Here is a 27483-nt window from a genome sequence, read left to right as displayed (position 1 = left end):
TATTGTAGGTCTACACCAACTTAAAGGAGGGAACTCCTAACTGCAAACCCCTAACCCTAACAGTCATAGCAGCATCATTTAAACTGTGCTATTATTAAATTAGTTCTAAGGAGCTTTTTCTAACACACTAAAACAATGCTCAACATAAACTTACATTTATTCAATCCATATCTTGCCTTTCTCAGTTTAATAGAAAACTCATTGGGAAGAGCCTAATGATGCTATGTGTAATTCGGCTCATTCTAAAAAAACACGTTAAGAAGAAGATATAATGGGCACTTTCCAAAAAAGGCTCCAATGTCTCAAGAGGCAGCATGTTAGTAAAGGGGACCAAAAGCTGTAGGTAGTGTTCATTGGATATGTAGAAACAATTACTTTTCTATATTTTCTTTAAAAAAAAGAAGAAGCAGAGATTGGTGCTTTCACTGGCGCAGATCTCGAGTGCATAGCTGGAAAATGTGCTGGTGTAGGGGAAAAAAAGAATTAGGGTAAAAAGTTTAAATTGGTAATGCAGGAAGGAAGCGAAAACTGGCGAGAAGATGGAGAGAAGGTGAATATGGCTAGGATGAGATGGTATATAAAAAAGTTTGGGAGAATGCACAATTTAGGTGGTCTATATATACAGTTACATGAACAGTAAAGTGGCCCTCTTGTGGACCTCTATACTTTTTGGTAGCCGAGACCTCCAATTTCCCCCTGAGCCCTATCCCACGGTCCAGACTTTGTGAGTCATTTCCTATAAAACAGACTGGAATAGGAGCCACTGACACCTGCCCAGCTTCGACAGTAACAAAGTATTTCTGTGTTCTTTCAATTGTCTGTTTTAACTTTCCATAAGTTCTGTGCTCTGGAGACAGAAGATCTGGGACAGTGTTCAGGAAATGGAGTTTAATTCTCTTTATAATTCACTCAGACATCTTGTAGATCCCCCTCAGGATAAGGGGGGCTGAGAGGCTTACATCTAAAATGCATAAAAAAGACTTCACTTCTACAGTCTGGTTCAAGCTTTATATCAACACTGTAGGAGTTACTGTATCTTATTATATTGATTATCAGTGTTTGAATGGCTTTACGCCAGTATACTTTCATGAACTAATTTCAGCAAGTATGCCTGCAAATAAACCTATGTTAATTAATAAATAGAATATCCACTTACATTACATGTGTCTAGAACAGGCGTAGGCACTCCAGATGTTGTGGACTACATCTCACATAATGCTCTTATAGCCACAATGCAGGCAAAGCATCATGGGAGATGTAGTCCACAACATCTGGAGTGTCAAAAGTTGCGTTTACTTCTGCTATGACACTGTCTTATTGAAACAGCTTGAAGTGGCTTTACCATAAAAAAATAAATAAATGTGGATGACATAATCATCTTGGGTAAGTATACATTTATTTCATACATCGTGAGGTTGAATTTGCCAGGAAAGGTATACATTTAAAGGGTTAGGCAAGCTATGGCATGCATCATGGGAGATATAGTCCACAACATCTGGTGTGCTGCAGGTTGCCTAACCCTGAATTAAAACATACACTGATTTGGATGATTTATTGCTTCTTCCTTGCATGAGTGTTCACCATTACTTTATTTTTAAAATGCATTGATGGAATGCTACAGCTTATAAATACAAGTTACAATTTAACCCATTAGAGGCCAATGACTGCCCGTGCTGATTATAATTAGCTTTTTAAGGATCCTATTCCAAAATGGAATGTCTTCCTCATTATACATCAAGTCAATATACAATTACCAGGGCCTGCGCTACCATAAGGCGAATAAGGCAATCGCTTGGGGCACCGAACTACAGGGGGCGTACACCGGGAAGTTTCTTGGTGGGCTGCCCTGCTGTTGTCAGGGGCTGGAATGCTGGGTGAGCGGCTTCTGAGCCACACCCCCAGCACAGCCATTCAGCTGCTGGGTTCCTCTCCGCCGTTTGCCTGCTCAGGGAGCAGGGTTTACTGTAACCCCAGCACCCGAGCAGTGTACACTGCTTCCTGGCTGCCTCCTGGCTGCCCCCTGTCTGTGGGCACCAGAACCACTCTGAGGGGAACAGGAAGCAGCCAGTGCTTACAGTGCACCTCCTCTCCTGCTCCTCCAGCAGAAAGAAGAACAACTTCCTGCAGCCTGGACCTCTACTCTCCACAGCACCCAGGTAGGCTAAGGGGGATTGTTTATTGTATGAATGGTTGTAAATTGGTGTGTGTGTGTCTGTGTGTGTTAAATTGCTGTATTTTTGTGTGTAAATAAAGTGTGACTTTATGTAAAGTACTGTGAGCTTACGTATGTCTTATCAGCCCTCCCATGTGTCTCAGCAGCACCCCCACAGGTGTCCCATGAGCCCCCCCCATGTGTCCCACTAACCCCCCCATATGTCCCACTAACCCCCATCCCAACCCTTCATGTGTCCCTATTCCCCCCTCCCAGCCCTTCATGTCCCTATAGCCCCCTCCCTATCCCCCATGTGTCCCTATAGCCCCCCTATCCCCATGTGTCCCTGTACCCCCCAGCTCCCATGTGTCCCTATAACCTGTACCTTGCTGTAGCGTGGCCGAGCAGGCAGACCGCGGTAGAGGAGTTTCTGTTCCGCTACCCGGTCTGACGGGAAGCAGTCTTGTGCTCTCTGTGAACACTTCCTGTCAGACCGGGTATGGGAACAGAAGCTCCTCTACCCCGTTCTGTCGGCTCGGCCACACTACATTCTGTGACCGGCAGGAGGGGAGTGCATCCCCTCCTGCCGGTTACTGTGTAATTGTGCAGTGCGACCTGCTTTCCTGGTATCTCAGTGGGCCAGTCCGGCCCTGGTGGGGGGGTGAATGTACAAGCAAGGGCTAGCATATTTTGCAGGGAAAAAAAATCTCAAACTAGTTTTACAAGCTTGTCATCCCACCAAAACTCACTGTGTAGTGATTAAAGTCCGCAAAGAACGACAGATTTTACCAGAAACACCTCTATAAAAAAAAGGACTTCTGGTAACCTTACAAATGACACACTGTATAATGATTAAAACATGTTGCTAATTTTATCCGTATTTGGCAACTATAGATTTTGCCCACAACTTTCCCCAATATCCAAATTAGACCTTCCACCCTTTCTAATTGTATATATAGAATTTTCATATTGCACAACACAGCCGCCATCTGATTAACCCTTTCAATACACAAGTACCTCAACAAGGATGAAGTCTATTGTACGATCTTGAATGAAATGGTTAAACTTAAAATCCCACTTTTCCCACCATCCCCCCCACTTTGATTCTGTTCTTATTCCATCTGTTTCTTGTTACATTTTTTTTCCAGCCTCATTTCACTGCTTTTGCTTAACGTAATTTTTAAGCATGAAGGGTGGACGAAAACCCAGGCGTATAGATCTTTAATGTGGCGCTGGTTTTGGCTGCAACGCTCGCGGCCATAAAGTTTCACGCATCATTAGTCAAGAACCTATGAAATGTAGATGTCATTTTTACAGAAAACACATACACACGTCTATTATTTATTTTTCCCGGCAAATGGCCAAACCTCAGTCTATGTTTCTCTTAATCTGTGTTTTTTTTACTATACCGTCTGACCTGCCTTTCTGTACACCGGGAAACTCAGACAAGGCATATATTTTATCAGCACCCATTTTAAAGTATGTCTGCGCCAGGGATATACTAAAAGGGGAGTGCTGTTTGGATCAAGTGTGGTTTGCTCCTTAACCCTTTGAGTGCCATGAACCTAACAATGCTAATCACTTCAACCCTCTGCCCCTGCATAGACTGAATGCAAAGGAGTTGCATTAGAAATCACCATAAAGTGATCATTTGAGTGCTCCTCATTTTTTGTTTATGTGAATGTGAGTAGATGGATGCTTCTAAATGTTAAATAAATCTCTCGATACAGATGTGTATATATAATAGGTGATTTACCATGATACGCTGACGTTTTCACTCATTTCTAAGAATGTCTCTGTATGTGTTAGTAACATTATCCGGCTCAGCATTACACATTTTATCAACAAAGAAAGGAGGAAATGCCGGAGCCTTGCCAGAAATTAAACCTGCATCCCTGATATTCAGGACTTGATGCAGTAAAAGAAAACTTCATGCACCATAATCACTACAGCTGACTATGTCATATTTTAACTACTTGCATCTCACATTAAGTAGTCAAACCATTTTAATGTGGCCTATTAACTTGTGCCAAGTGTCCCCAGCCACATCACCTGCTTCCGGTCACCTCCTACATGAGAATCTGGTTAGCTCTACTCTACAGCAGAGCCATGCAGGAGCACACTCACTGGCAGACTAATTACCGTGGGATGGCATCATGGCACTCCTGGCACCATAACCACCATAGAGTATTGCATTAACAAAATATGCTAACTCACTGGATACACCTCACCTACCTATCCATCCATCCATCCATCTATCGACAGATAGACAGATAAAAAATATTGTATATAATTTGATGTTACGGCTAAGCATTAAACGTTTCTGACTAAAACCAATAGACAGAAAGATGGACTGACAGGACCAGCAGAACACATTGTTTGATTTGTGGTGTTTATTGTTTTCTTCAATTCACATCTTATTTTTGCTTAAGCCCATATTATGACTTTGCCACCAGAGATTTGTTCACTGGAAGCAGTTTGGATTCGAGTACATGAATGCAGATCTGATCATATACTCTACTACTTATATTTTCTTTTAGGGGCCAAATATCAAAATGCAATAAATCAAGCAGCCCTGATTTAATAAATTCTTCGTTATCAGTAGATAGAGGAATGGACTCCATATAGGTCCAAAGCTAATGTTCTCATAACCAAAGGTACAGTATTCATGATATCTCACAATCCCTTGAATAATGAAATGTGCAGCACTTAAATGATGAAGTTGTTTTTACTGTGGTCCAAAATGAAGATTTCACAAAGTCTAAGAGTTGTACATAGAACATAACCTTACCTTGCTGTTTTGTAATCAGCTTCTTCCAAGTTGTGGACATTACAAGTCCTGGTGGAGCAGTGCCCACTAATAGTCCTTTCTCAGTCAATGCTTGTCCTTTTACTGGTACAGCTGAACCTTTTGCAAAGTCCTCCATTTTGATAGAGTCTGAAAATAAATAGAAGAATAAATAATCAAAACTTTTATTTTTCTGGAGTTAGAGAGCATTGTATTGAAAGGATTTAACAAATCAAAAGCAATAGACTGCCCTCCTAGGAACAGTTTACACAAATAATGAAGAAATGCTAAATTTATTCTTTATGGCGCACCTGGAATTATTAAAAAAAATAATACATTTAAAAAAAATTATATTTATCTCCATTAAAGTGGATGGGACCACCACAAAATTCCAACAACAAAAAAGGCCAAACAACTAAAAAGGGGGCAAGATGTGCTGTTTTTAAGCGTAGAATACGTACAGCTACACAATATTCTCTCTCTTACCCAGAGGAATGGCATTTTGAACCAGTCTACTTACAATTCAGCCAAAAGGATTTCTGGCCAAATTACTGGATGTTCCCTGCTATATCCCTTTCTGGGTTCCAAGATCTATTCTTCAATGTGATACCAACTTGCTAAATATAACAAACATTTAGGTGGTTTTAAAATCAACAATAACACTTGCATTGCAGATAGTGGTGTTTCTTCGTTTTTTTGTGTGATGATAACATCTTCTCATAAGGACATAAACATGTACGGATAAAAAACAAATGACACGACTGGACACCTTGTGCTTACCATTTTCGACCTTGAAGGACTTCTGCAGTGTGGGAGATGTAGAAAGTCTTTCTGTTTGGGTTCTTGACTTTGCTTCTAATGTAAAATGCTTCTTGTGATCAACAGTAGGGTAAGGAAGGTTTGTCTTACTAAGATGTGATTGAAGTGTAGATAATTCCTTGTTTAGAGGAGGTTCTGATGGAAGGAACCGAATGGAAATCCTTGTCGGTGGTGTCATATCAGGGGCTGCTTGTTGCTTAGCTTGCAAGTCAGTGGCAGTGCTTGAAGGCTTGGTTTCATTTTCTTCTACCATTGACTCCTCAGGGATGGCGTTACTATCCTTCTGATAATGCTGGTTATCGTTTGTGTGGATTAACTCTATGTCTGCTGATATTACTTCATTTCCATCTGGTTCAATCTCACGTAAGACTGAATAACTCTCTGTTGTCCTATACGCAGAATTATACTTCTCTGAAGGTTCTACTTCATGCAATTGAGATCTTAAGTTATCATCAAGAAAATTGTTCTCTATTTTTTTCCTTAGAGCTGCCGATGTGACATATGATGAAACATAATTGACTTCATGAAATTCCACAGAGTTATTTAATAATGCTTCACTTTCCTGCTTATTGTCACTATCTATCTGAAGTTTTTGTATTGGCGTAACAGGCCCACCTATCTCCTTGGAAAAATTTGGAGCAGCAGAGGTAACTAGCCTTATGGTAGAGACCGTTGGATGACCTGTACTCAAACTCTGGGCTGTGCTGTCTTGTGCAGTCTCAACATAATTTTCCTTTTGCGAAGACTTTGGTAGCTTCTGAGTTGATATCACTTTGGTTTCTTCATTTTTTGTAAGAATGGTTGAGCTCTTAGACTTAGAGTTAAGTTCTAATTTATTAGAATCCACAGGTTGCATTAGGCTAAGATGTTGCAAAGTCCACAACGATTCCTCTAGACTTGCATGACCAGTGGTTGCTAAGCTGATTTGGCTCGCATCTTCGACAGCCAGGACCGTTTCGTCTTCCTTCCTTGGAAAAAGATCAGATTTATGGTCTAGATATGTCTCCATGTTTTTTGCCGACTCTTGAGATGGTCTAAAGGCAGCTGTTGTTCGTAAATTGCCAATTCTATCTCCAGGTGGTTTGGTATTTGATAAATCATCCACACGTGCTTCTTCCAACGAAAGAACACTTGGCATCTCCGACTTTTGGACCTGCAAATCATTCTCCGAAACTGAAATATTTTTCCTTGAACTGTCCTCTCTTAGTTCGTGAACCCCTTTTCCATTAGCTACATAGGCAGCATTCGCTGAAGAAACTGAGGGTTTAGGAAGTGCTAATGTAGCTAAGAACAGCCACATGTAGAGTATTGAAACTTTAGCCATTATTTCTCCCCGCTTGGTGTAGTGATTGTTACTTCATATATCCACTTGCCTAAAACAAAGTAAGACACAGAGAAGGATACACCCAGGAAACCTGTAAAAAATTGAAAAAAAAAATCTAAAATTAGCACTAAATACAATGCAATGTAGCAGAGATTATGCTAAGATTTCTGTTAGTCTTTTAGGTGCAGCTTAGCACATTCATTGTTAATGAATAATATCGAAGGAAGACTTACTGAAAGGTGAAATAATAAATCAATGTATGCTACATTACTCTATGAAACCTGATCATAAGGCCCTTAGACCTAATGACTATTATTATTATTATTATTATACTTTATTTATAAAGTACCAACACATTTTGCAGTGCTGTACATGGATACAATTGGTACAAAGAAAAAAGACAAAGGTGGCCTATGAAACTAACACGGCTATTTAATAGAGACCAGAGTAGCCAAACTGAAAGCACAACCTGATTTAGAGATTTGTTTTGGCTATTTTGACCTTAAATCAGAATACGTCACATCATAATCCCAAACTAACTTCCTGCCAGTTTGAGTATTTTTTAAGTAATGATTGGGAAACTCAACAAATAGTAATCCCGCCGAATAGTAGCTGCAAAGCGCTGCCTGAGTTGCACCAAATTGTTTATTCACGTACAGTGAATCGTAGTGAACTGAAAATCAAGTTTCAAAACACAGGCTAAACAACTAATTCAGAATTATTCTCCGTCTCACCTTTAGTCACAATTTGGTTAGCCTAATTTCTGCAGTTTGGTTTTTAATTCACAGCAATTCTAAGTTTATTGAGCAAACCTCTGAGATTAAGTTAATTGACTCATTACAAGATGAAAAAAGATCTTGAAACGTCTCTGCATTGGTGTTTCATTAAATGATAAATCCTTCTCACTAAATCTTACATGGCTGATCGTTAAGCTTTTTTAATGAGTAAGCCTATTTGTAAAGATCATGAAGCACAAAATAGTCTGGCAATGGCCTACAACAATGTTGTATATAATAATGGTTGATTACTGCTGTTATTTTGCTTAGTCCAAGTACAGCAACACATACAACAGTTGCAAATGCTTAACCGTGGCCTATGAAACATAAACAGTTATTCACCAACACTTAAGTGAGAATTCAAAGTGATTTTCACATTCTAGGTAAAAGTAGCCAAACTAGAAAAATTCTCTAAATCAGCTTTGCTTTCAGTCGGACTACTTTGGCCTTAAATTTCAAATTCACTATGAATTCTCACTTCAGTGAATATCCCTGAAAATGTTTTTTTCCCAGGACAACATTTTTTAGCTTCAGTGGCTAAACTAATCCCTCAATGGTAATAAGGGAGAATTTCCTTATTTTATATCAGTTTCCCTCTTTCTTGGACAATGCTGAGATTATAGAATGTTTAATTACCAGCTCATCAATAAACTGATTCTCTCAGGGTCACGTTACTTGTTATAGCATTACAAAGTTTTTTTGTTTGTTTGTTTTAAAAACCACAACACAAAACATCCAGAAATATAATCAACAAAGAGTACTAAAAAATATTTTAAAAAACAGAATATGACAGTTTATTTTACTTTCTCTCAAACAAGTATGTGGATAAAAAAAAAAACCTACTAGATAATGACTTCAAACAATCTGTATTTGTTTAAATGTATCAGTTTGGAGTGTCTGAGAAACCTCCACATTTCCTCTCGGCAAACAGTTTTGTTTAGGTTACGTCCTCTCCAATTTCTGGGAATTCAAATGCTGAAGAAACAAATACTGTCAGAAACTACATAAGGTTCTCAAGACTGCATCGCCAAACATGTGTATCAAGGCTTGAGGCCTACTCTTAAGCTAATGTACAAAAGTCAATTGCAGACGTCAAAATTACAAAAGCTAGAATGCTATCAGAATTAATATTAATGAACATTAAATAATAAGTTATATAAAAGGTTGAATCAAAACCAAAATTAAGACTTTTTTTTATTATTATTTTTTTACTGGTGCATAACAAATCTTTGAGTACGGAATGCTACAAGACAGATGCGATTATACAGTAAACCAGAAATTGCAGAGATCTGGGAAGATAATTGCAATTATTAGGTTCTAAATATGCAACTTGGAAAATTCCACAATTTTCCAGTTCTGGAATTTTCATGAAATACTCACATTGCCTATGTAGGAATTCCACTGAAATTCCATCCGAGTCAAAAGCGATACTGAGACAAAGTAGGTACTTTAGCTTAGTATTTTTCCTCAGCTGACATGAAGGCAATGCTACCTTTTGTCAAGATTGTCATTTCCCAGCTGTCACTAGTGATGACTACAGGGAAAAAGCTTTTTCTTTGGAAGATTCTGCGGTCCTGCAGCAGAGGTGCAAGGAGCTGAAGAAGACAGTCAGGAAATAGATGGTGATGCCTGTGACGGACAGGTTAAGGTAAGTAAATCTCAACTTTCCATCCCCCCTCATGACATTGACAGAGCCACTTTATCCAATATCCACAGTTGGTAATCCTAGACAGAACACTACTGAACTATGTAATCAACTAAATAATGGTTTTTTTTCTGGTTGTTGTTGAATTAGTGGCGTTGGCTGGTCACCAGTTTAACAACACAATCAGGGTAATTGACTAAAGTGGATATTATCAGGAATTCACAATACATTTCAAATGTTAGAACAAATAAGCTGGACTGGAAGCATAACAAGTTTGGAGAATGCTTCAAATTAATCTATTTTGGCTTTAAAGTTGAAATTCACTTTGACTTCCCGACAATTCTTACTTATTTCCTTTCTATTTTCTTTTTTTCTTACACACATGTCAAATTTGTTTAAAAAATAACATAACACAACCGCAATCTACCCTTGCCTCAAGGAAATAAAATTTTACTTAAAATAACCTGACAATGCAACTATCTCTTAATCACATTTGCTGGCTAAGCACCATGGGAAATTCACTTTGCAAATATGTGCCATGATAAAATTAGCCATCGTGCCAAGCAATTTATATTTAGAGAAATTTCACTAGAGTTAAACGCCAACTCCGTTCTATGGAGAAAACATTTTAAGCAGATATACAGGCCCACCAGATGAACAGTCTACAATAACAGAGATGTTTTTGCAGGAATGATAATGCTTCAAACTTTTCTCTGCTTAGCTAATCTCTCCCTAAGAGTGAAGAAAGTTGTAAATGGTATTAATAAACATAGAGAACAGAACTGATCAGATCAATGTGTTAAAGTTAGTGATCTTTAACTTACTGTCAGGGAACACTGCTGCTCCACATAACACCAACAAGCTTCTCTGCTGTGCTTTTGACCCAGATTGCTGCTGTTATAAAAAAGAGGCTACTAAAGAGAAAGGGCCCCATTGTGTGATCTTCTAGTTGTGCGTTGCTGTCCAGTGCATTCAGCCAATAGCAGAGAAGTCTGTTTGATGCTTGCGCCCACATGGCTTCTATTGCACAGCAGAGACAAATCTGAACTAGATAAACAGACAGCTCCTAACATGCCACAGAGAGGTTAACCCCTATATGTAATTGACAAATCCACAAAGGACCTGTAAAGATACACTTAACTGATTAATTTTTTCAAGGGTTATTCAATAAAGTGAGAAACATAGAATGTGACGGCAGATAAGAACCATTCGGCCCATCTAGTCTGCTCAATTTTCTAAATACTTTTATTAGTCCCTGGCCTTATCTTATAGTTAGGATAGCCTTATGCCTATCCCACGCATGCTTAAACTCCTTCACTGTGTTAACCTCTACCACTTCAGCTGGAAGGCTATTCCATGCAATTGAATATTAATTTTAAGGTCAAAATAGCCAAACCAGAAAAACAATCTCTTATTCAGCTATGATTCCAGTTCCACTACTTTGGACTAGAGTTTAAAACTCTATTATTTCCCTTAGAATTCTCACTTTAGAGAATAACCAGGTTAATATTGATTTACTTATAAAGTACTGCTATTTTGCAGGGTGTGGACCAGTACAAGCAGGTTACAGCGAGAGCCTACATTCTAGGATTCGTAGTGTTATACACAGAATGCAGCAGTGACCTGATATACGCACTAATAATATTTTAGTATTGTAGAAGCTTTAAGCTGTGATATTATGTAAGATGTAATGTATGCGTGAAGTTTGTTTAATACCATACCTCTTCACCAGAGTTTAAAAGCAGAAATACACACCTGGTAAGTGTGCTATAGATCCTCCAGGCTTGCATTGGCAAGTCATTTTTAAGGTCTGGGTAGTGGAATAGGACTTGAAATTTAAAGGGGACCTGTCATACCTCCCCAAAATATGCTTATTAGATTAAGCAAACCATTATATCTATACATTGTGCTGGCGGTTTTGCTATCAAATGTATAGATTAGGGGGAAAACCAATTTAAAAATAGGTTTTTCTCCCAGCTGTCAGTCGATAACTCAGTTTGCGTATCTTTGTGATAAATGGTGTATTCAATGTATATGGGAGTGATTTAAGATATCCATGACAGGTTCACTTTAAAGTCTTCTTTTCAAACTGTGTAATTGTGTAAATCTGTTACACTTTATTATATTTAAGGGCTATTGGCCCACTGACAACTTTTGGAATGCCTCGTCAAATGGCACAAATACAGAGGAATCAAAATACATTTATCTCACAGTACTCCGAGCACTTTAAAACATGCTAGCCCATAGCAATACTGAATCCATTAGAATCACATAGACAAAAGCAGGAAAAAGGCAATCTGGATGGACATTGCTTCCAGCTATTCTAAGCATTTCATGTCCCCAAATATAGAATTACAAATAAAATCAAAAAGCAAAGACTGTTTTCCAAAACCTTTAAACCATAATGGGTCAGAAATCCTTTCATTATCTTGCTTGATTACAACTTGCCAGAGGGATATATATCACACTCTACTTGAAAGCAAGGGGTTAAACTTCATAACTACATTTAAATGTTTCAGTTGTTCCTTCTAAATAGGTTAGTTGTCCAAATTCCTAATACAGTGGGACCTCGGTTTACAAACGCCTCGGTTAACATAATTTTCGGTTTACAAATGAAAATCCATTGAAAATAATGCCTCGGTTTACAAATTTGTTTCGCAATACACAATTGCACCTGGAGGTTTATAGCACCGCCCCCTGCATGCTAGAGCCTGTTGGTAGCACGTAGCGTCAAGTGTGGAGGTGTTGGAGCGGCTTTTGCATCAAGTTTTGGTGCCATTCTGGAAATTGTTTGCAGTGGTTTTGGGACTTTTTGGAACTTTTTTGGTGCATTTCTCAAGCACTGGAAAGGTAGGGAGCTGAGTTTCATCGTTTGCATGCCTTTTATTGTGTGTTCTGCATTGTGGGTTGGTTTCCATGCCAGCTCATTTTGACTTATTTCTGACCTCCAGAACGGATTAATTAATTTTCAATGCATTCCTATGGGAAACCGCGTTTCGGTTTACAAATGTTTCGCAATAAGAAATGTCCCAGAGAACGCATTAAATACGTAAACGGAGGTCCCACTGTATATCTTAGACATAGTCACATAGGCTGAAAAGAGACATGCATCCATCAAGTTCAGCCATTCTCACATCTGTTTTTGCTGTTGGTACAAAAGAAGGAAAAAAAACAGTTTGAAGTTTTGCAACTAACTAGGAACAAATTCCTTATCGACCCCAGACTGGCAGTCAAATCTCTCCTTGGATCAAGACATACCTACCGAAAAAGTAAGTATGTATCATAAGCAACTAGATTTCCCCCCTCTTTTGCCAGTACTTTTATAGTTATTAATTAAATGAGATATTTTATTTATTTTCTTTTGAAAGTGTTGCTATTCAAAAGGTATGTTAGGAATGTCATTCTTCTCAATTAACTGCCCAAGTGTTTGAAGATCTATATTTCAAATTGTCTTACCAAAAAGGCCTTAACTCTCTAATTAATACTCATATCTGTACAAATTCTCCAGTGTGGTGTGCCTTACGTTCTGTTGAGCAGTGAAAAAGTGACCTGGAGGGCGACTCTTGGGAAGAAATTTAGGAAGCTGCCGCTAAAGTTTCCATCTATGTTGCCTCTCAATAACAGATGTATAAGATATTGTTTAGGTCAGGGCTGCCCAACAGGTAGAGCTTCCAGATGTTGTAGAACTACAACTTCCATGATGCTTTGTCATTCTAAAGGCATGCAAAGCATCAAGGGAGTTGTAGTTCTACAACATCTGGGGATCTACCTGTTGGGCAGCCCTGGTTTAGATGGTTTAGGGGATACAAAACGCCAGGCCAGCTATTTAGAATGGGCAAGACTTCTTTGGACTGCTGCTGGAGACTAAGTGGTCTGCGGGGGATATAGTAGTAGTCTTGCCTAGGGTTAGGTCGGTGGAATGTCTTGTTGGCTGTTCTTGGAGGCCTTTCGAGCTTGATCCTTGTTTATTTTTTGCTATCTTGGTTGCTTGAGGGTTTTCCCTCCCACGCACTCATAAAGCTTTTTAATGAGAGAACTCTAGCGGCCCAGAGGGCTTTGGCTGTGGCCTGGCTCGGGATCTTTGTTTGTAACATACAAAATTCATTCTTTAGATTATCCTTCAGAATGGCAATATTTTTAATTGCCTTGTTAAAATGGGGGAGGAGGGATATGGCATCCAGACCACTTTATTAAGAAGAGATGTTGTGGGTGCCTACCTATAGAGTCCCTTTAACTTTCAAAAGTGTAGGAGTACGATTCCATTAAATCTTGACACTGCATCAAATTGGGGCCCCCAGTCTTTGCGTGCAGACAGCTTCCTAAATGGATAGGAAGGCAGTACTCGTTACACTGAAAAGCATGTGTCATTACATGGTTTATGTAATCCTATCCCTCTCAAACGTCACATGTCATAGTAAATAAGGCATATACTGATGTGAAGACTGTTTACTTAGCTATGCAGAGGGATACAAATATATATATATATCTCTGTGTATATGTTTATATATCCTTAAAGGAACACTATAGGGTCAGGAACACAACCATGTATTCCTGACCCTATATTGCAAAACCCACCATTTAGGTGACGTCCCCCCCAAAAAAGAATTAAAACTCATCTTATTTCTAGCGCTGCGCGGGTCCGCCCTCTTGGTGACATCATCAGAATTGCCACTTTGGCCAATCAGCACCTCCTCAAAGAGATGCATTGAATCAATTCATCTCTATTCAGCGTCCCCATGCAGAGCGTGGAGACGCTGAGCGGCAGTGCTGCCTACTGTGCAGCAATGAGCCAGGAAGCGCCTCCAGTGGCCATCTGAGCAGTGGCCACTTGGAGGTGTCCTTAGGGGGAATGTAAATTAAAATGCCTGTATATCATGATTATACCACCAGAACAACCACATGAAGCTGTAGTTGTTCTGGTGACTATAGTGTCCCTTTAACAATGTATGAATGTAATATGTTATCATAATTGTTATATTTAATATACAGCCAAATCATCATTCAATCTAAAATCTTTTAAGAGACCTATGGCAACATACCTCAGCACAGAATGTGCCTGTCATGGTTGAATATATTTATCACCTGTTATGTGTTAAATTTATATATGTGTGTGTATGTATGTATATATATATATATATATATATATATATATATATATATATATATATTTGTTTGTATCTTTTATTTTTTGTAATATTGTATCCTATTGTAACAATGCAATGTTTTGTGGACCCAGGACATACTTTAAAACAAGATAAATCTCAATGTATCCATCCTGGTAAAATATTTTATAAATAAACAAAAATAAAATATATAAAAGTGACACAAAAGAAGATATACAGATCCTGTAAGGCAATCCAGTGCAAGTCAAGTTGTTAGGGACGCTAACTGTTTGGAAGGGATGCACCCAAGACTTCCTCTGAACCCCAGAGGAAAGACTAAGTCCTCTTGGTGTCAGGATTGGCAATTCCCAATAGTTCCACAACATAAAAAAATAGAAGATCCAGGCACTTGTTTGCTCCTTTTAAAGAGCAGACCTCTTTTGCAAACAAAAAACAAAAAACAACAATATTTTAGCCTACACTAGATTTTGTCAAATCTTGACAAAGGCCAGCGTAGGCCAAAATGTTGTCACTTGTTGCTTGCTGATTCCATTAAAAGTCTGAACTTTAAAAGGAGTAAACAAGTACCTGGATATTCCATTACTTGGTAAAATGTCTTTGGAGAGATCTGTAAAAATGTGTTAACTGTTTGCTGTACAGCACAATGTTATGCATGTCACATCTATGTTAGAACACTACAGGCACCAAAACAACTTTAGCTTAATGAAGCAGTTTTGGTGTATAGATCATACCCCTGCAGTCTCACTGCTCAATTCTCTGCCATTTAGGAGTTAAAACACTTTGTGACTTGCACAGCTTTCCTAAACCCTGTCTGAAAAATAACCTATATATTTCTGGTTCCTTTGCTGCACAGTCTGTTTAATCTAGAATTTAGTATCTCCTGCTCCGTTAATGGCCTTCTATATATATATATATATATATATATAGAGAGAGAGAGAGAAACTGAAATTAAAGATATACTTCTCTAATCTAAGGAATTTACGCCCTATCAAGTACCCACAGCTGCACTTACCTCTAATATAGAGGCACCTTTGTATGTGAGACTTTCTAGGACTATGTAGAATTTTTGTATTACTTTATACATTTAGCTGTATTTAACATTGCTTATTTTTTTTTTATTGCTTTTTGGTATATGTGTGGCGCAGCCCTTCCCTTTTTTTGTGTTATTCTTTGTGACATTATAATTCAATTAGTATTTTTGTAGTCACTCTGTTTTCAGCCCTAAAACCTATATTTATGGCAAAACTTTCCATTTTGAACATTATTCAAGCTTAAAATCCAGCCTAAAATATGTAACTTCTTCAGTATTAAAACAATACTACAACTATCACAACAACTGACATATCGCACAATAGTCCTGAAAAGGTCAAACTGAATTATTACTGATAGTGGAAAACAATCTAAACACAGACTTTCCATTAATCTTAAAATTCTCTCTACTAAAGCTCTCTAAGCATTCCAGGCTCTGACTTGCAATCACTGGGGAATTTAATGAGAGTTTTTCACCCTGCCTGATAGGGTTTATTACTGGACGTGTCATAACGGGAGGTAAAAGAGAACGCATGTACTGTAAAACCATTACTCACCAAAATTCCATCATAAATTTAGATGTTTTGCAATTATTAAATGCAATTCAGTAAAATGGATGGGGCTGATTTTACCTTTAACCCCGCGATTGCCAGAGCATGCATTCATACCCCACAATCGTGTATACACAATTTGCATAATTGCAAATTACATTTGTTTATTGCAAATTAATTTTGTTTGCAAAATATACCTATATTAAAATTCCTGAATTGTACAGCACAGTGACTGCCTGCATGCAACTCTCCCCATGGCTTTCATCAGGGTATGTCAAACATGTCACGGGTTTGGCCGCCCTGGGGGGTCCAGAGTGCATGGGGAGACCTATGATCTGCCGCCACAAGTGGTGAAAACAAAGTCTCTGACAGCTTCAGTACTCAGAGCCCCCGGGTGCATTTGGGGCCCGCCACCCTATCCTGGAGGACCAGAGTTTAATGTGTGTATAAATATATATATATATATAAGTAAACGTATATATATATATATATATATATATATATATATACACACACACACTGTGGTCACTGCTCTGTAGTATGCAGTGGGTTGCCATGGTAGGCATGACAGGCTTTCGAGAGAGAGTGAGGAGCTGCTGCCTTGCTGCCAGTTGTGTAACTTGGAGTCTGGGCTCCCCTCTTCAGTATACAACAAAGTAGGAGCCTGCACTGTGCCACCGGTCCACTAGGGAGTGTAATACCTCCCCCCCCCCCTCCCTGGTCACAAATAAGAAGTAGTGAAGGGGGGATAAAATAAAATAAAAAAAACAACCTAATTTTCTAAAATAAAAAAAAATACCCTTATCCTATTCCAGAAATGTATGCACACACACTGTTTTCAAAAGACACACTGCATCCACTAAACAAACACACACTGCATCCATTTTACACACACACACACACACACACACACACTGCATCCACTATACAAACACACACTGCATCCATTTTACACACACACTGCATTCACTACACACACACTGCATCCATTCCATACAACTGCATACACTTTGCATCCACTACACACATATTCCTTTCATTACACAAACACTGCATCTACTATACACACACTGCATACACTACACACACATATTGTATCCATTCCATACACACGCTGCACTCACTACATACACTTTGCATCCACTACACGCATACTCCTTCCATTACACACACTGTGTCCACTTAACACACACTGCCTACACTATACACACACTGCATACACTATACACACACTGCATACACTGCATTTACTCACACACATTATCTGCATTCACTAGACACACCCACATCATGCACCCAATATATACATACATACACACAAACAATACGTGATTAATTTAAACCCCATTTATTTAAGCATAAGTAAAGCCACTCTACTGACTAACTCTGTTAGATAAAGATGATTTTGACTGACCAAGATTTATAAGAATCGTTGACTACAAGGATTGAGCCAGACAATAACTAGCCATACAGAGAAACCAAGGTGTAAAATAACATTAGAATAACTGTACTTTTAAGTTATCCATCACCTTTGAGTACATTATACTGCAATGGCCCTTTAGTTTTAGCCCTTTAATCTAAAATATTGCCATTTATGAGATACAGCAATGCTTTGATTGAGGAATTAAACACGCTTCTAGTGGCTACCTTCCTGGAAGCCATTAGAGGCACTTGCTCCGCAACAACAAAGTTCCACTCGTTCATATGACATTTGACGCCCATGAAGTCATCGAACGTCAGATGCACCTCATAGAAAAGCATTGTATTCAGCAAATCCAATTAGCCTGGATGCATGCACGCATCTTACTCCTCTATGAGGAGTATTTGATTGGACGATCAGTGAAGAAACAACACTTGCTGAATGACATCACAGGAGGAGGTGCGGGCAGCAGCATTGAGTAAGTCTCAGCACTGGAAAAAAGGTGAGTAAAAACAGTTTTCTCTATTTTTTTACAGAAAGAGGTGGGGCTGCATATAACTATCGACTAGGACACTATAGCAAATAGTATACTGAACCGATGAACGTGTTATACATAGAATGGATAACAAAGCTCTTTAAAAGGCCTGAAACACACAATTTTCATTCCTTGTTAAATCAGGCCTTTCATTCATAGTCTAGCCAACTATGACTTCATCATTCTGGCATTTGACAGTTCGATTGTTAACATAGCTCACTGCAGATTACATAAGGAAATGTTTTATCATGTATTTTAACCCTTCAATCTTATTGATGCTCTTACATGAATGAGCAAAAGGTTATACACTAAAGAATTAAATGTAGGAGCTGCACAATTATAATAGCTTTTTTTTTTTGGAGAACCAAATAAGATCTAAAACAAAACAAGTAATAGTGTCCATGAGAGCTACCAAATGGTACATGTAAATCTTCAGAAAAAATGGAAACAATTTATCGACAGGTAACAATCCAAGAAAAACAAATATATGAAAAGTATCTGCTTGTAAAAATAAAAATCAATGACAATAATGCCTCAACGGTTCATAATAATGATAATAAAAAGTACCATTAAAACAATCTGCCCTTTAACCATAACTCTCATACATGTAAACCATCCACAGCTTCCAAACTTTATTATAGACTGACAGAGTGATTTACAAAAGTAAGAATTCAATGTGAATTTTAAATTTAAGGTGAAAATAGCCGAACTGGAAAAATATGCTTTCAGTTTGGCTACTCTGGCCTGAAATTTTTATCTCACATTGAATCTCTGAATTTCCACTGTAGCTAAAACAAAACTGATAGTATTATGAAGCATTGTTGATAATTTATCACTCAGTTAATTTTCTTAAAAGGGACTCTCGAATCACCAAAACAACTTTAGTTTAATGAACTGATACTTAAAAAACATCCCCAAACTCTTCCTGTAAAGAGAGATCTAATGTTTAGACTTCCTTTATTGCACCATCTGTTTACTTTGAAATTTCTTATCTTCTGCTCTGTTAAATGCTTGCCATATGCTACAGGAGCCTTTAATATTCAAATAACTGAGTAGTAAGAGATAATATTTTTACAAGTGGAAACACTGAGTTGTAAACACTAGTCTGAACGAGAATTAAATACATTTTTTTTTTCATGCAGGCTGTGTGAGTCACAGCCAGGGGAGGTGTGACTCACAAACATAAACAAAAGTGATTTTACTCATACATTTTAGACAATTTAGAAGTGAGAATGGAGTATTTAGGGCCATGGCCACCAGATTTGGCAAAAAAAATCCTTGCCAACTACACAAATGCCAGCATTAGTCTGTAGAGGTCATGCCCATCTTCAACAATTTCAGCTGTGCAATATATCATTTAAGCAATATCTTAAAACACTGTTCCTGAAATTTGACCCTTTTTGAGACTTTGGTAGAGGCCTCCTAAATGTATTCCTGATCCAAGCTATTTCTATGCTTAACTGTGCTTTGTCATCCTATTAAATGTCTATAATCAAGAGATAATATGATGCTTTCCCTGCATCTATGGAATAGTATAGCTAACAGCAGAGAATTTAAAAGCCTTGATTTCATTTTGTCCACATTAAAGGTCACAAAAGACAGCCAGACTGGGGTAAGACACAATGGAACACAGTACACTTATAGGCTCTTAATTATAACCAAGCAGACATAACCAATCAGACATGTAAATTTTATAGAGACAAGATGCACCCTTAAATAATGATATATATTATTTAATTATTAAATAATTATAGCTCTGACACTGGTGTAATCAAGGATACTTTTGAATCATCAGAAAAGGACTGCACAGTGATTCAATAAAGCATATCCTTGATGCATCCAGAATGGAGGAGCTAATATTTCTTTTTATATTATTGATGCAGTTTTGCGGTAAAATCCTTTGCTCCATGTGGTGACCTGACACTGCCCGCCTGCTTAATATTTTATTTTATTTTGCAATTAAATAATGTTAACTGACTTCCACTTTGAGCGTGGTTTTCCATCTTGTATGGCAGGTTCTTACATCTGTATGCAGAGTTTCCATTGGACTATACCTGATGGTTCCACAAGTTCCCATGGTAATTTCCCCACTTTTACTAGTTTAGTAAATACAAGACATGGTCAGAGAATAATGGGAGTTGTAGTTCAGCAGCATGTAAGGGGCCAGAGTTTAAGATGCCTTATTTAAGGTAACTCAAGATCCATTCTGATGCAAATTCTCTTTGACTTTGACACAGAATCTGAATTGGGCAACTCAACTCAACTCAAAAAACAAAACAACTTTGGTGTGGAGAGTTTCTCTGGAGCATAGGTGGTCAAATTCCGCAATTCACATGTTGGACTGCATAGTACCATTATGTGTGGAGGGAAAGCTACACCCCTGGAACACGTGACTTTGGCAGATCAGAACTCTGTGACCTGAAGTGTCACTGCTCAATTCTCTGCCATTTAGGAGTTAAATCACGTTTGTTTTGGTTTATGCCACACACCCCCGGCTGTGACTCACACAGCCCCGCATGAAAACATGTTTTAATTTTCAATGAAGATATTACAGCACAGTGTTTACTTCAGATGTTTTTATCTCCTGCTCTGTTAATTGAACTTTGAATTGGATCTGTCACTTTTCAGTATTTTATAAAGATATATTCTTTATGGAACATTAGTTAAGACTGCGTTGGAATTTTATTGAACTGCATGCACATGATTACGACAAATGACGTGGCTCATGGCAATTAAAGTGTCGGGCAACCGGCGCCAGGAGCCGAAGAGGATCTGCAGTGTGAAGATGGTGGTGGCCTCAAGGGATAGCCTGAGGCAAGTAAAACTCACCCTGTATGCAATGACCACCAGACCCACATCAGATCTGTCCATTTCAGAGGTGTTATATAAAAAGACTCCAGAAAGGGACAGTTTCATTCTAACCCCTTGAAGACCAAACTTCCGGAATAAAAGGGAATCATGACATTTCACACATGTCATGTGTCCTTAAGGGTTTAATCACACGCAGGAAGCTCCTGCAGGTTAGCAGGCAATTCAAAGAATAGGAGATAAGAATTTCTAAATTAAACAGATTGTGCAATAAAGGATGTGTAAATATTAGGTCTAATTTTATAGGAAATGTGTACAGAGACCATGTAGGTCACATGCAGGGAGGTGTGGCTAGGGCTGCATAAACGTGATATAACTCCTAAATGGCAGAGAACTGAGCAGTGAGACTGCATGGATATGATCTATACACCAAAACTGCTTCATTAAGGTAAAGTTGCTTTAGTGCTTAAAGTGTCCCTTTAACATATTCCCAGAAGCAACTAGCAAATCAGGTTTGGACCAAGTGAACTTTAGAAAACCATTTAGGTTTGATCATACTAGTTTAGTTGCTATGTTAACCCCTTAAGGACACATGACATGTGTGACATGTCATGATTCCCTTTTATTCCAGAAGTTTGGTCCTTGAGGGGTTAAAATTAGTGTACTTTTCCATGGAAAAATGCCCACAACAGCAGCTTTTATCCTTCACTTACACATCACATGCAAATTAAATGTCAGTTTTTAGATCTCAGGATGCTCCCGTAGAAGAATAATTTGCCTACCGGATTAACGCATTCAATGCTAACAGCTTGCATGTGATCTTTTGAATTATTATTTTTTTACATATAAAAATGTTTGAGATTTTAAACAGCTACAAAGGTAAAAGTAAAGGTTATTTTTTTTGTTCATTTTGCCAGCACAGGGCAATAAAATAAGTATATATGTATATTAAAGCACTTAAAGGGTTTCTCCAATCTTTTTTCACTGATGATAGAATACGGCCCTATTGGCATTATTCTATTGGTACCCCAGAACAAAACACTCAAAGAGTGTTGTTAAATTATGTTTCTTTACCTTAACAAGCGGCGGGAGAAACTTCCCAGCGCTGCTCAGTGCACGACTGTCTGACGTTGCGGGAGCTGTGCCGAGGCCCAGTCAGATATATGTCAGATGTATTTTATGCACATAATTGACATTAGGCAGTTTGGAACAAGCTTTGATAAAGACTATGTGATTTGGTCAAAACGTTGCCATCTCCACACTCGTGGAATAAACTCCTTCATTGTAACTTCTGGTGTTGCGGCCCCATTATTCAATATTTTATAACATTTTGGGGGTTCATGGAAGGGAACCTGCACCCAATTACCAATTTGCCAGTAGTGCTGGTCTCTCTCTACCTCTATTCTGGGCTTTGTAAGTCACGTGTGCTGCGGGTGTAACAAGCCCCCCAATACAGTGCAAATTACTCAGGTTGAATTACTTCAAGTAGAAACACTGCACAGCCAGACTCCTACCACCATGACAACTTCAAAAAGCAGAAGTGGTGGTTGCAGTAACCCTTCAAATAATGAAACATGCTGTCATTGAGGTATTTAGATAATCAGAATTTATAAAGGACAATGACCTACCATCGTTATTTGCCAATATTTTGTGCCGCCATGTACACTTGCCAGCTCTATACATATATATATATAAAATATACCTTCACACAGTGCATAATGACTGCACATACTATGCTACCTGTGTTGTAATTAGAGTATTATTGTGGATTATCCAAATCAGCACCATACTTACAAGAAAACAGAGGGAAGATAATAATGTATTTTTACATTTATATAAATCAGGCCCCTCAGGGGTTAAATCATGGCTCGCTTTCCTTTTCCGCATGGCACATGCTGCTTAGTGGGATTGGCTGCTCTCTGCTTTATTTAAAAAAAAAAAAGGAAAAAGTCCAAAGTGGCGCAGTAACCTTGATGTATATTGTAAATGACATTTTGATCCATTCTACAAGGGAACATTTTAAGAAACACATGTTTACCCTGAAGATATTAAAGTCACATTTGCTGTGCAAGGATATACAGAACATGGTTTAATGAGAAGTATGCAGGATTAGGCTGGCAGGAGTGAGCCATGTCAGGTCCACTTAAAAACCCTGCATCCACATCCTTCCATTGTCTTCCCCTTCACTTACTCTGTTGCCATGCCTTGATAATGTCACAAAGTATCCATACCCACAAATTAAAGCCTTAATGTCACAAAGTATCCACACCCTCAGATTATAGCCTTGATGTCACAAAGTATCCACACCCTCAGATTATAGCCTTGATAATGTCACAAAGTATCCATACCCACAAATTACAGCCTTAATGTCATAAAGTATCCATACCCTCAGATTATAGCCTTGATGATGTCACAAAGTATCCATACCCTCAGATTATAGCCTTGATAATGTCACAAAGTATCCATACCCTCAGATTATAAATGTCACAAAGTATCCATACCCTCAGATTATAAATGTCACAAAGTATCCATACCCACAAATTACAGCCTTAATGTCATAAAGTATCCATACCCACAGATTACAGCCTTAATGTCACAAAATATCCATACCCTCAGATTACAGCCCTAATGTCACAAAGTATGCATACCCACAGCACACTGCCTTAATACCATCACTAGGTATTAATACCTACAGAATATTCCTGTCCTTCTAAATGGCAAGAATTTACACAGGTGGACAAAACACCCTCATAATGATATAATGGGCTGCAATCCATTTCTGCATTCTCCTGTCTTTTAGGGGTTAAACTCAATGTGACCCCGTCATTACTGGGCTTCCGAATAAGTCAACCTTTTTTACAGCATCTTCTGAGTTATCTACTGCCAGTGATTTGACACAGGCATGCAATCGGCTCTGATGGAAATATAATACAGCGTATAAACTCATTGTATACTGCAGGGTTCTGTTTAATGCCAAATAAATTACAATAAAAAAAATAACAGATGACACAAAGAAAACGAGATAGATGGATTAGATAGACAGACAGACAGACAGACACATGGAGGGATGTACTAACACAGACCGAACACAGGACAGAGACAGAAGGTGTGACAAATAGAAAAAAGCCTAGATAGATAGAACTCATGCAGACAAGCAGAAGGATGACAGCTAGATGGACAGGGTAGCAGAACATTGATGCATATGTATTCTTTGTAAGTATTAGACTTTGAGTGAGAGAGAAATCAATACCATCTCTGCAATTCCTTACAGCACTGCAGTGGTTAACATCAGCAAGCAAGCAATATGTCTGGCCATACTTACATTGCTGCAGAGCTGCAGGAAAAAACACTCCTCCTAGGTAGAACACATAACCTTCCAAAAAGACCTTCAGTGCACTCTAATGTGCAGCAACTTCATGGTCTCCTTGACATAGGTCCAATGCAGCATCCTGCTGTGAGCTAAGTCCATGCGGATACTGGCACAGCTCAGACTGAGCTAATGGATCTCAGCTCACTTGATGTCATGCTGGCTCTGCTGATCCCAGAGATGGAAGCCTGGCTGTTAATCTGACTAGATCAGTGATACTGCTTATTCCTCTCTGCTCTCACTGCACAGAACCTGATAAATCTCATTCGCAGTGGGAGAGATTCGGCTCGGTGGACCCTGGGGCACAACTGGAGGGGCTGGTCGGCCTGGATGACGTGTGGCAGCTCGGAAAACTTTTCTTTTAATTTGTTTTTCACCCGGTAGCACTAGGTTTTCTTATGCTTTATTAAGATTATTTAACTTTTAAGAATATTTTTTTGGCAGGCAGGGGGGGTTGTGGTCTTAGTAGGATCAGTGGAGTCCTCCACAGTACCGGAGTACCATTAGGGCTTCTCTTTACCCTCAGGTTATGTTATGTTAGCCTTGCCTCTGGTACTTCTCGGTAGCCCATATCTGGATTATCTCATCCTGGGGGGTAGGAGACTATTTTTGTACTTTTTAGAGATTTAAGTGTGGGAGTTATTTACAGTCTTATTGGTGATTAGAATTTCCCAATATACCTTGCCCATATCTACCCCCCTCTTTATACATACCCCATCCTCCCATCCCTCTCCCCCTCTTTTCCCTGCATACCTGGTTACTGTCTATATACCCGCTCTAGTTATTTCCTAGACAAGGGTATCTCTGTGTTACTAGAGATTCACCTTAGGACCCCCTTGTTTCAAGGGTTCCCCCATTTTTGTATAATATTTGGGTTACCCCCTGTTCTGAAGCTAGGCTCTCCTAAGGACCTGTCGGGTATTTCCACGGCTTATGTGGTTATACAGACTGGCCTTCCTTTATCAACATCCCATAATATGTTTCATGAATACTGTATGACAAATTTAAAGGACCATTCCAGGCACCATAACAAATTCATGTTAGTTGTTGTGGGTTATGGTTGTCCAGTGCACCATCGTCAAACGGTTTAACCCCAAAGTTGACTACACCGTGTCTGTCTCTCTGCCCCCTCAGGCCCTGGCACTAATACAGAATTTTTCTCTTGTGCGCCAATGGTAGCCTGAGAGAATTTTGACAACTAAATTGGGCTACGCTGGGCAGCTATACCATATATACAACATTCAGTTTTCTACAGCAATAGAAGCCGAATGTCACAGCAGGATCGCAATCGTTGGTTCTCAGCCAATAAATGCGGTCTTGCAACATCTTGTTTCGCTCAGTAGACCATTTTGGGTTCTCCTGCTGTAAAAGATCGCATACAGCCGAACATGTTGCCGTCACCATGGTAAGTTGTCAAATCTTGCTAAAATGTTTGGATGTCTTAACGTGGGACACCGCTAGGGCACTTCCAGCACCATAACAACTACAGCAGGCTTTGCTTGTGATGCCTTAAATGCTCCTTTACATAATCCTTAATTGAGCTTGTGACACAAAACAAAATGCAGTCCGCACTCAGGAGTAAACCCTTATGATCCACAGAAAAAAAAAAAAAACAGAAATAATGAAAAAGTACACATTTATTGATATAAAAATTGCATTGATGTATGGCAGAAAATAGTCATGGCAACACTCCAAAAAGCTGAATGTAGGAGTAGGAATATTGAGTAAGGCAAACGGCATGTAATGATCACAAGATGAATATACAGCTATCCAAGCAAGGACAACACACTTGCAACTACCAAATATTTCATTCCCTAAGTGTTCTTATTTTTTGTTATACCTGCTGCGGCCAGGCGTGAGGAAGACCACCTACACCACCACCCACAAAAAGGTAAGAGTGAATACCCTGGACGCGTTTCGCACCCCCCTGGTGCTTTCTCAACATGAGTGGACATAGGAAATTCTGGAGATATATTGGAGGAATCCATTCAAAGTGAGGCTCATTATAATACAAACCACCCACTCCTGAATTTAGACATGGGCGAGAGGGAACTAAGGCAGACTTACTAAAGTACCGGAGTGGATTAGTACGATAAAGCAATAGATAACAGATAAATGAATCCTAGCCTACGATAAATCCTAACCCCATCTTTTCAAAAAAGCCCGGATGTATAGATGGAAGATCTATACGAATTGGCAGTACACCACCACTGACCTAACGCACTGCTTAGAAATAGTTAAAGTGCAAGTGTGGCTAATATATAAAATTCTTTTTGAAATGTTTGATCAAAACAAAGATGAATACACAAATAAACAAATCCAAATTGATAATAATTTATGTCCTACTTAGGCGGTTCCTTACTCCATTAAATAAATACATTTCCTCATATCTTTAAAATAACAAAGTATATCGAAGTATGATATAATGACTCCCAAATAAATAGAATCATTTTTAATTGCTAGATTTAATAATCCCATATAAAATATGTAGAGCAGAGAAGCTAAAGAACGTTTCTTATCATCTAAAATGAATGAAACTTTCATTAAAGAGATAGAAACTCGATATTAGAAAGTAGTGTGTTAAAGATGGAAAAAATGGCAAACTGTGGATAGCGGGGTCTTTACATAGGCATAGTTCCAAATCTATTGCTGTTAATATAGAAAAAAATACTAATACATATGTTTATGTTCCACTGTCTTCGTTTTAAAATCTCCAGAATTGACTATGATTTTTTTTTTATAAAACAACCAAATAAAGTGTTAACCATTTAGTGAATATAAGTGAACTTAAAACTAGAAGAGACATATTCGATATATAGTTCATGTTAAGAGATGGTTGCTGAAGTGCTGCATGCAAGATAGAGGAGATTCAAACCATAAGATCCTATAGCATAACATATCAATTGTCCATAACGGTTATGACAAATCACATATGTATTAATTAAAAACTATGTGCCTTTGAATTTTAGGAAAGAAAATGAGATAATCTTTAATACACATGATAACCCGATGATAAGAACTTACCTATTACAGTGTGAATTTTAGAGATATCCCAGAAAACTACAATTTTAAATTTAAAAGTTTTGCTAATGGCAAAACTAACCAAAGTCAAGTTATTTTTATAGCTGATTTGGAGATATTATATG

The 27483-nt window shown here is 38.4% G+C and overlaps 1 protein-coding gene across 2 annotated transcripts in view; it reads right to left on the bottom strand.

Moving 5' to 3' along the window:
- Positions 1-27483, bottom strand: part of PRRT3 (proline rich transmembrane protein 3) — a 73516-nt gene that overhangs the window by 23379 nt on the left and 22654 nt on the right. The window contains exons 1-3 of one of the 2 annotated variants that reach the window (XM_063426722.1): positions 10329-10348; positions 5721-7174; positions 4944-5090 (exon numbers count right to left, since the gene is read on the bottom strand). In XM_063426722.1, the coding sequence (XP_063282792.1) occupies positions 4944-5090; positions 5721-7083 (1510 nt within the window). In that variant the 5' untranslated portion in view covers positions 7084-7174; positions 10329-10348. Of the gene's footprint in view, positions 1-4943; positions 5091-5720; positions 7175-10328; positions 10349-27483 lie in introns of those variants that run through there. The other variant, XM_063426721.1, reaches the window with a different exon arrangement.

The sequence above is a fragment of the Pelobates fuscus genome, chromosome 7 (genome assembly GCF_036172605.1).
Source record: "Pelobates fuscus isolate aPelFus1 chromosome 7, aPelFus1.pri, whole genome shotgun sequence".
NCBI classification, from domain to species: Eukaryota; Metazoa; Chordata; class Amphibia; order Anura; family Pelobatidae; genus Pelobates; species Pelobates fuscus.
The sequence above is the reverse complement of the archived record's forward strand: the minus strand, read 5'-3'. Positions and strand labels throughout refer to the sequence as shown.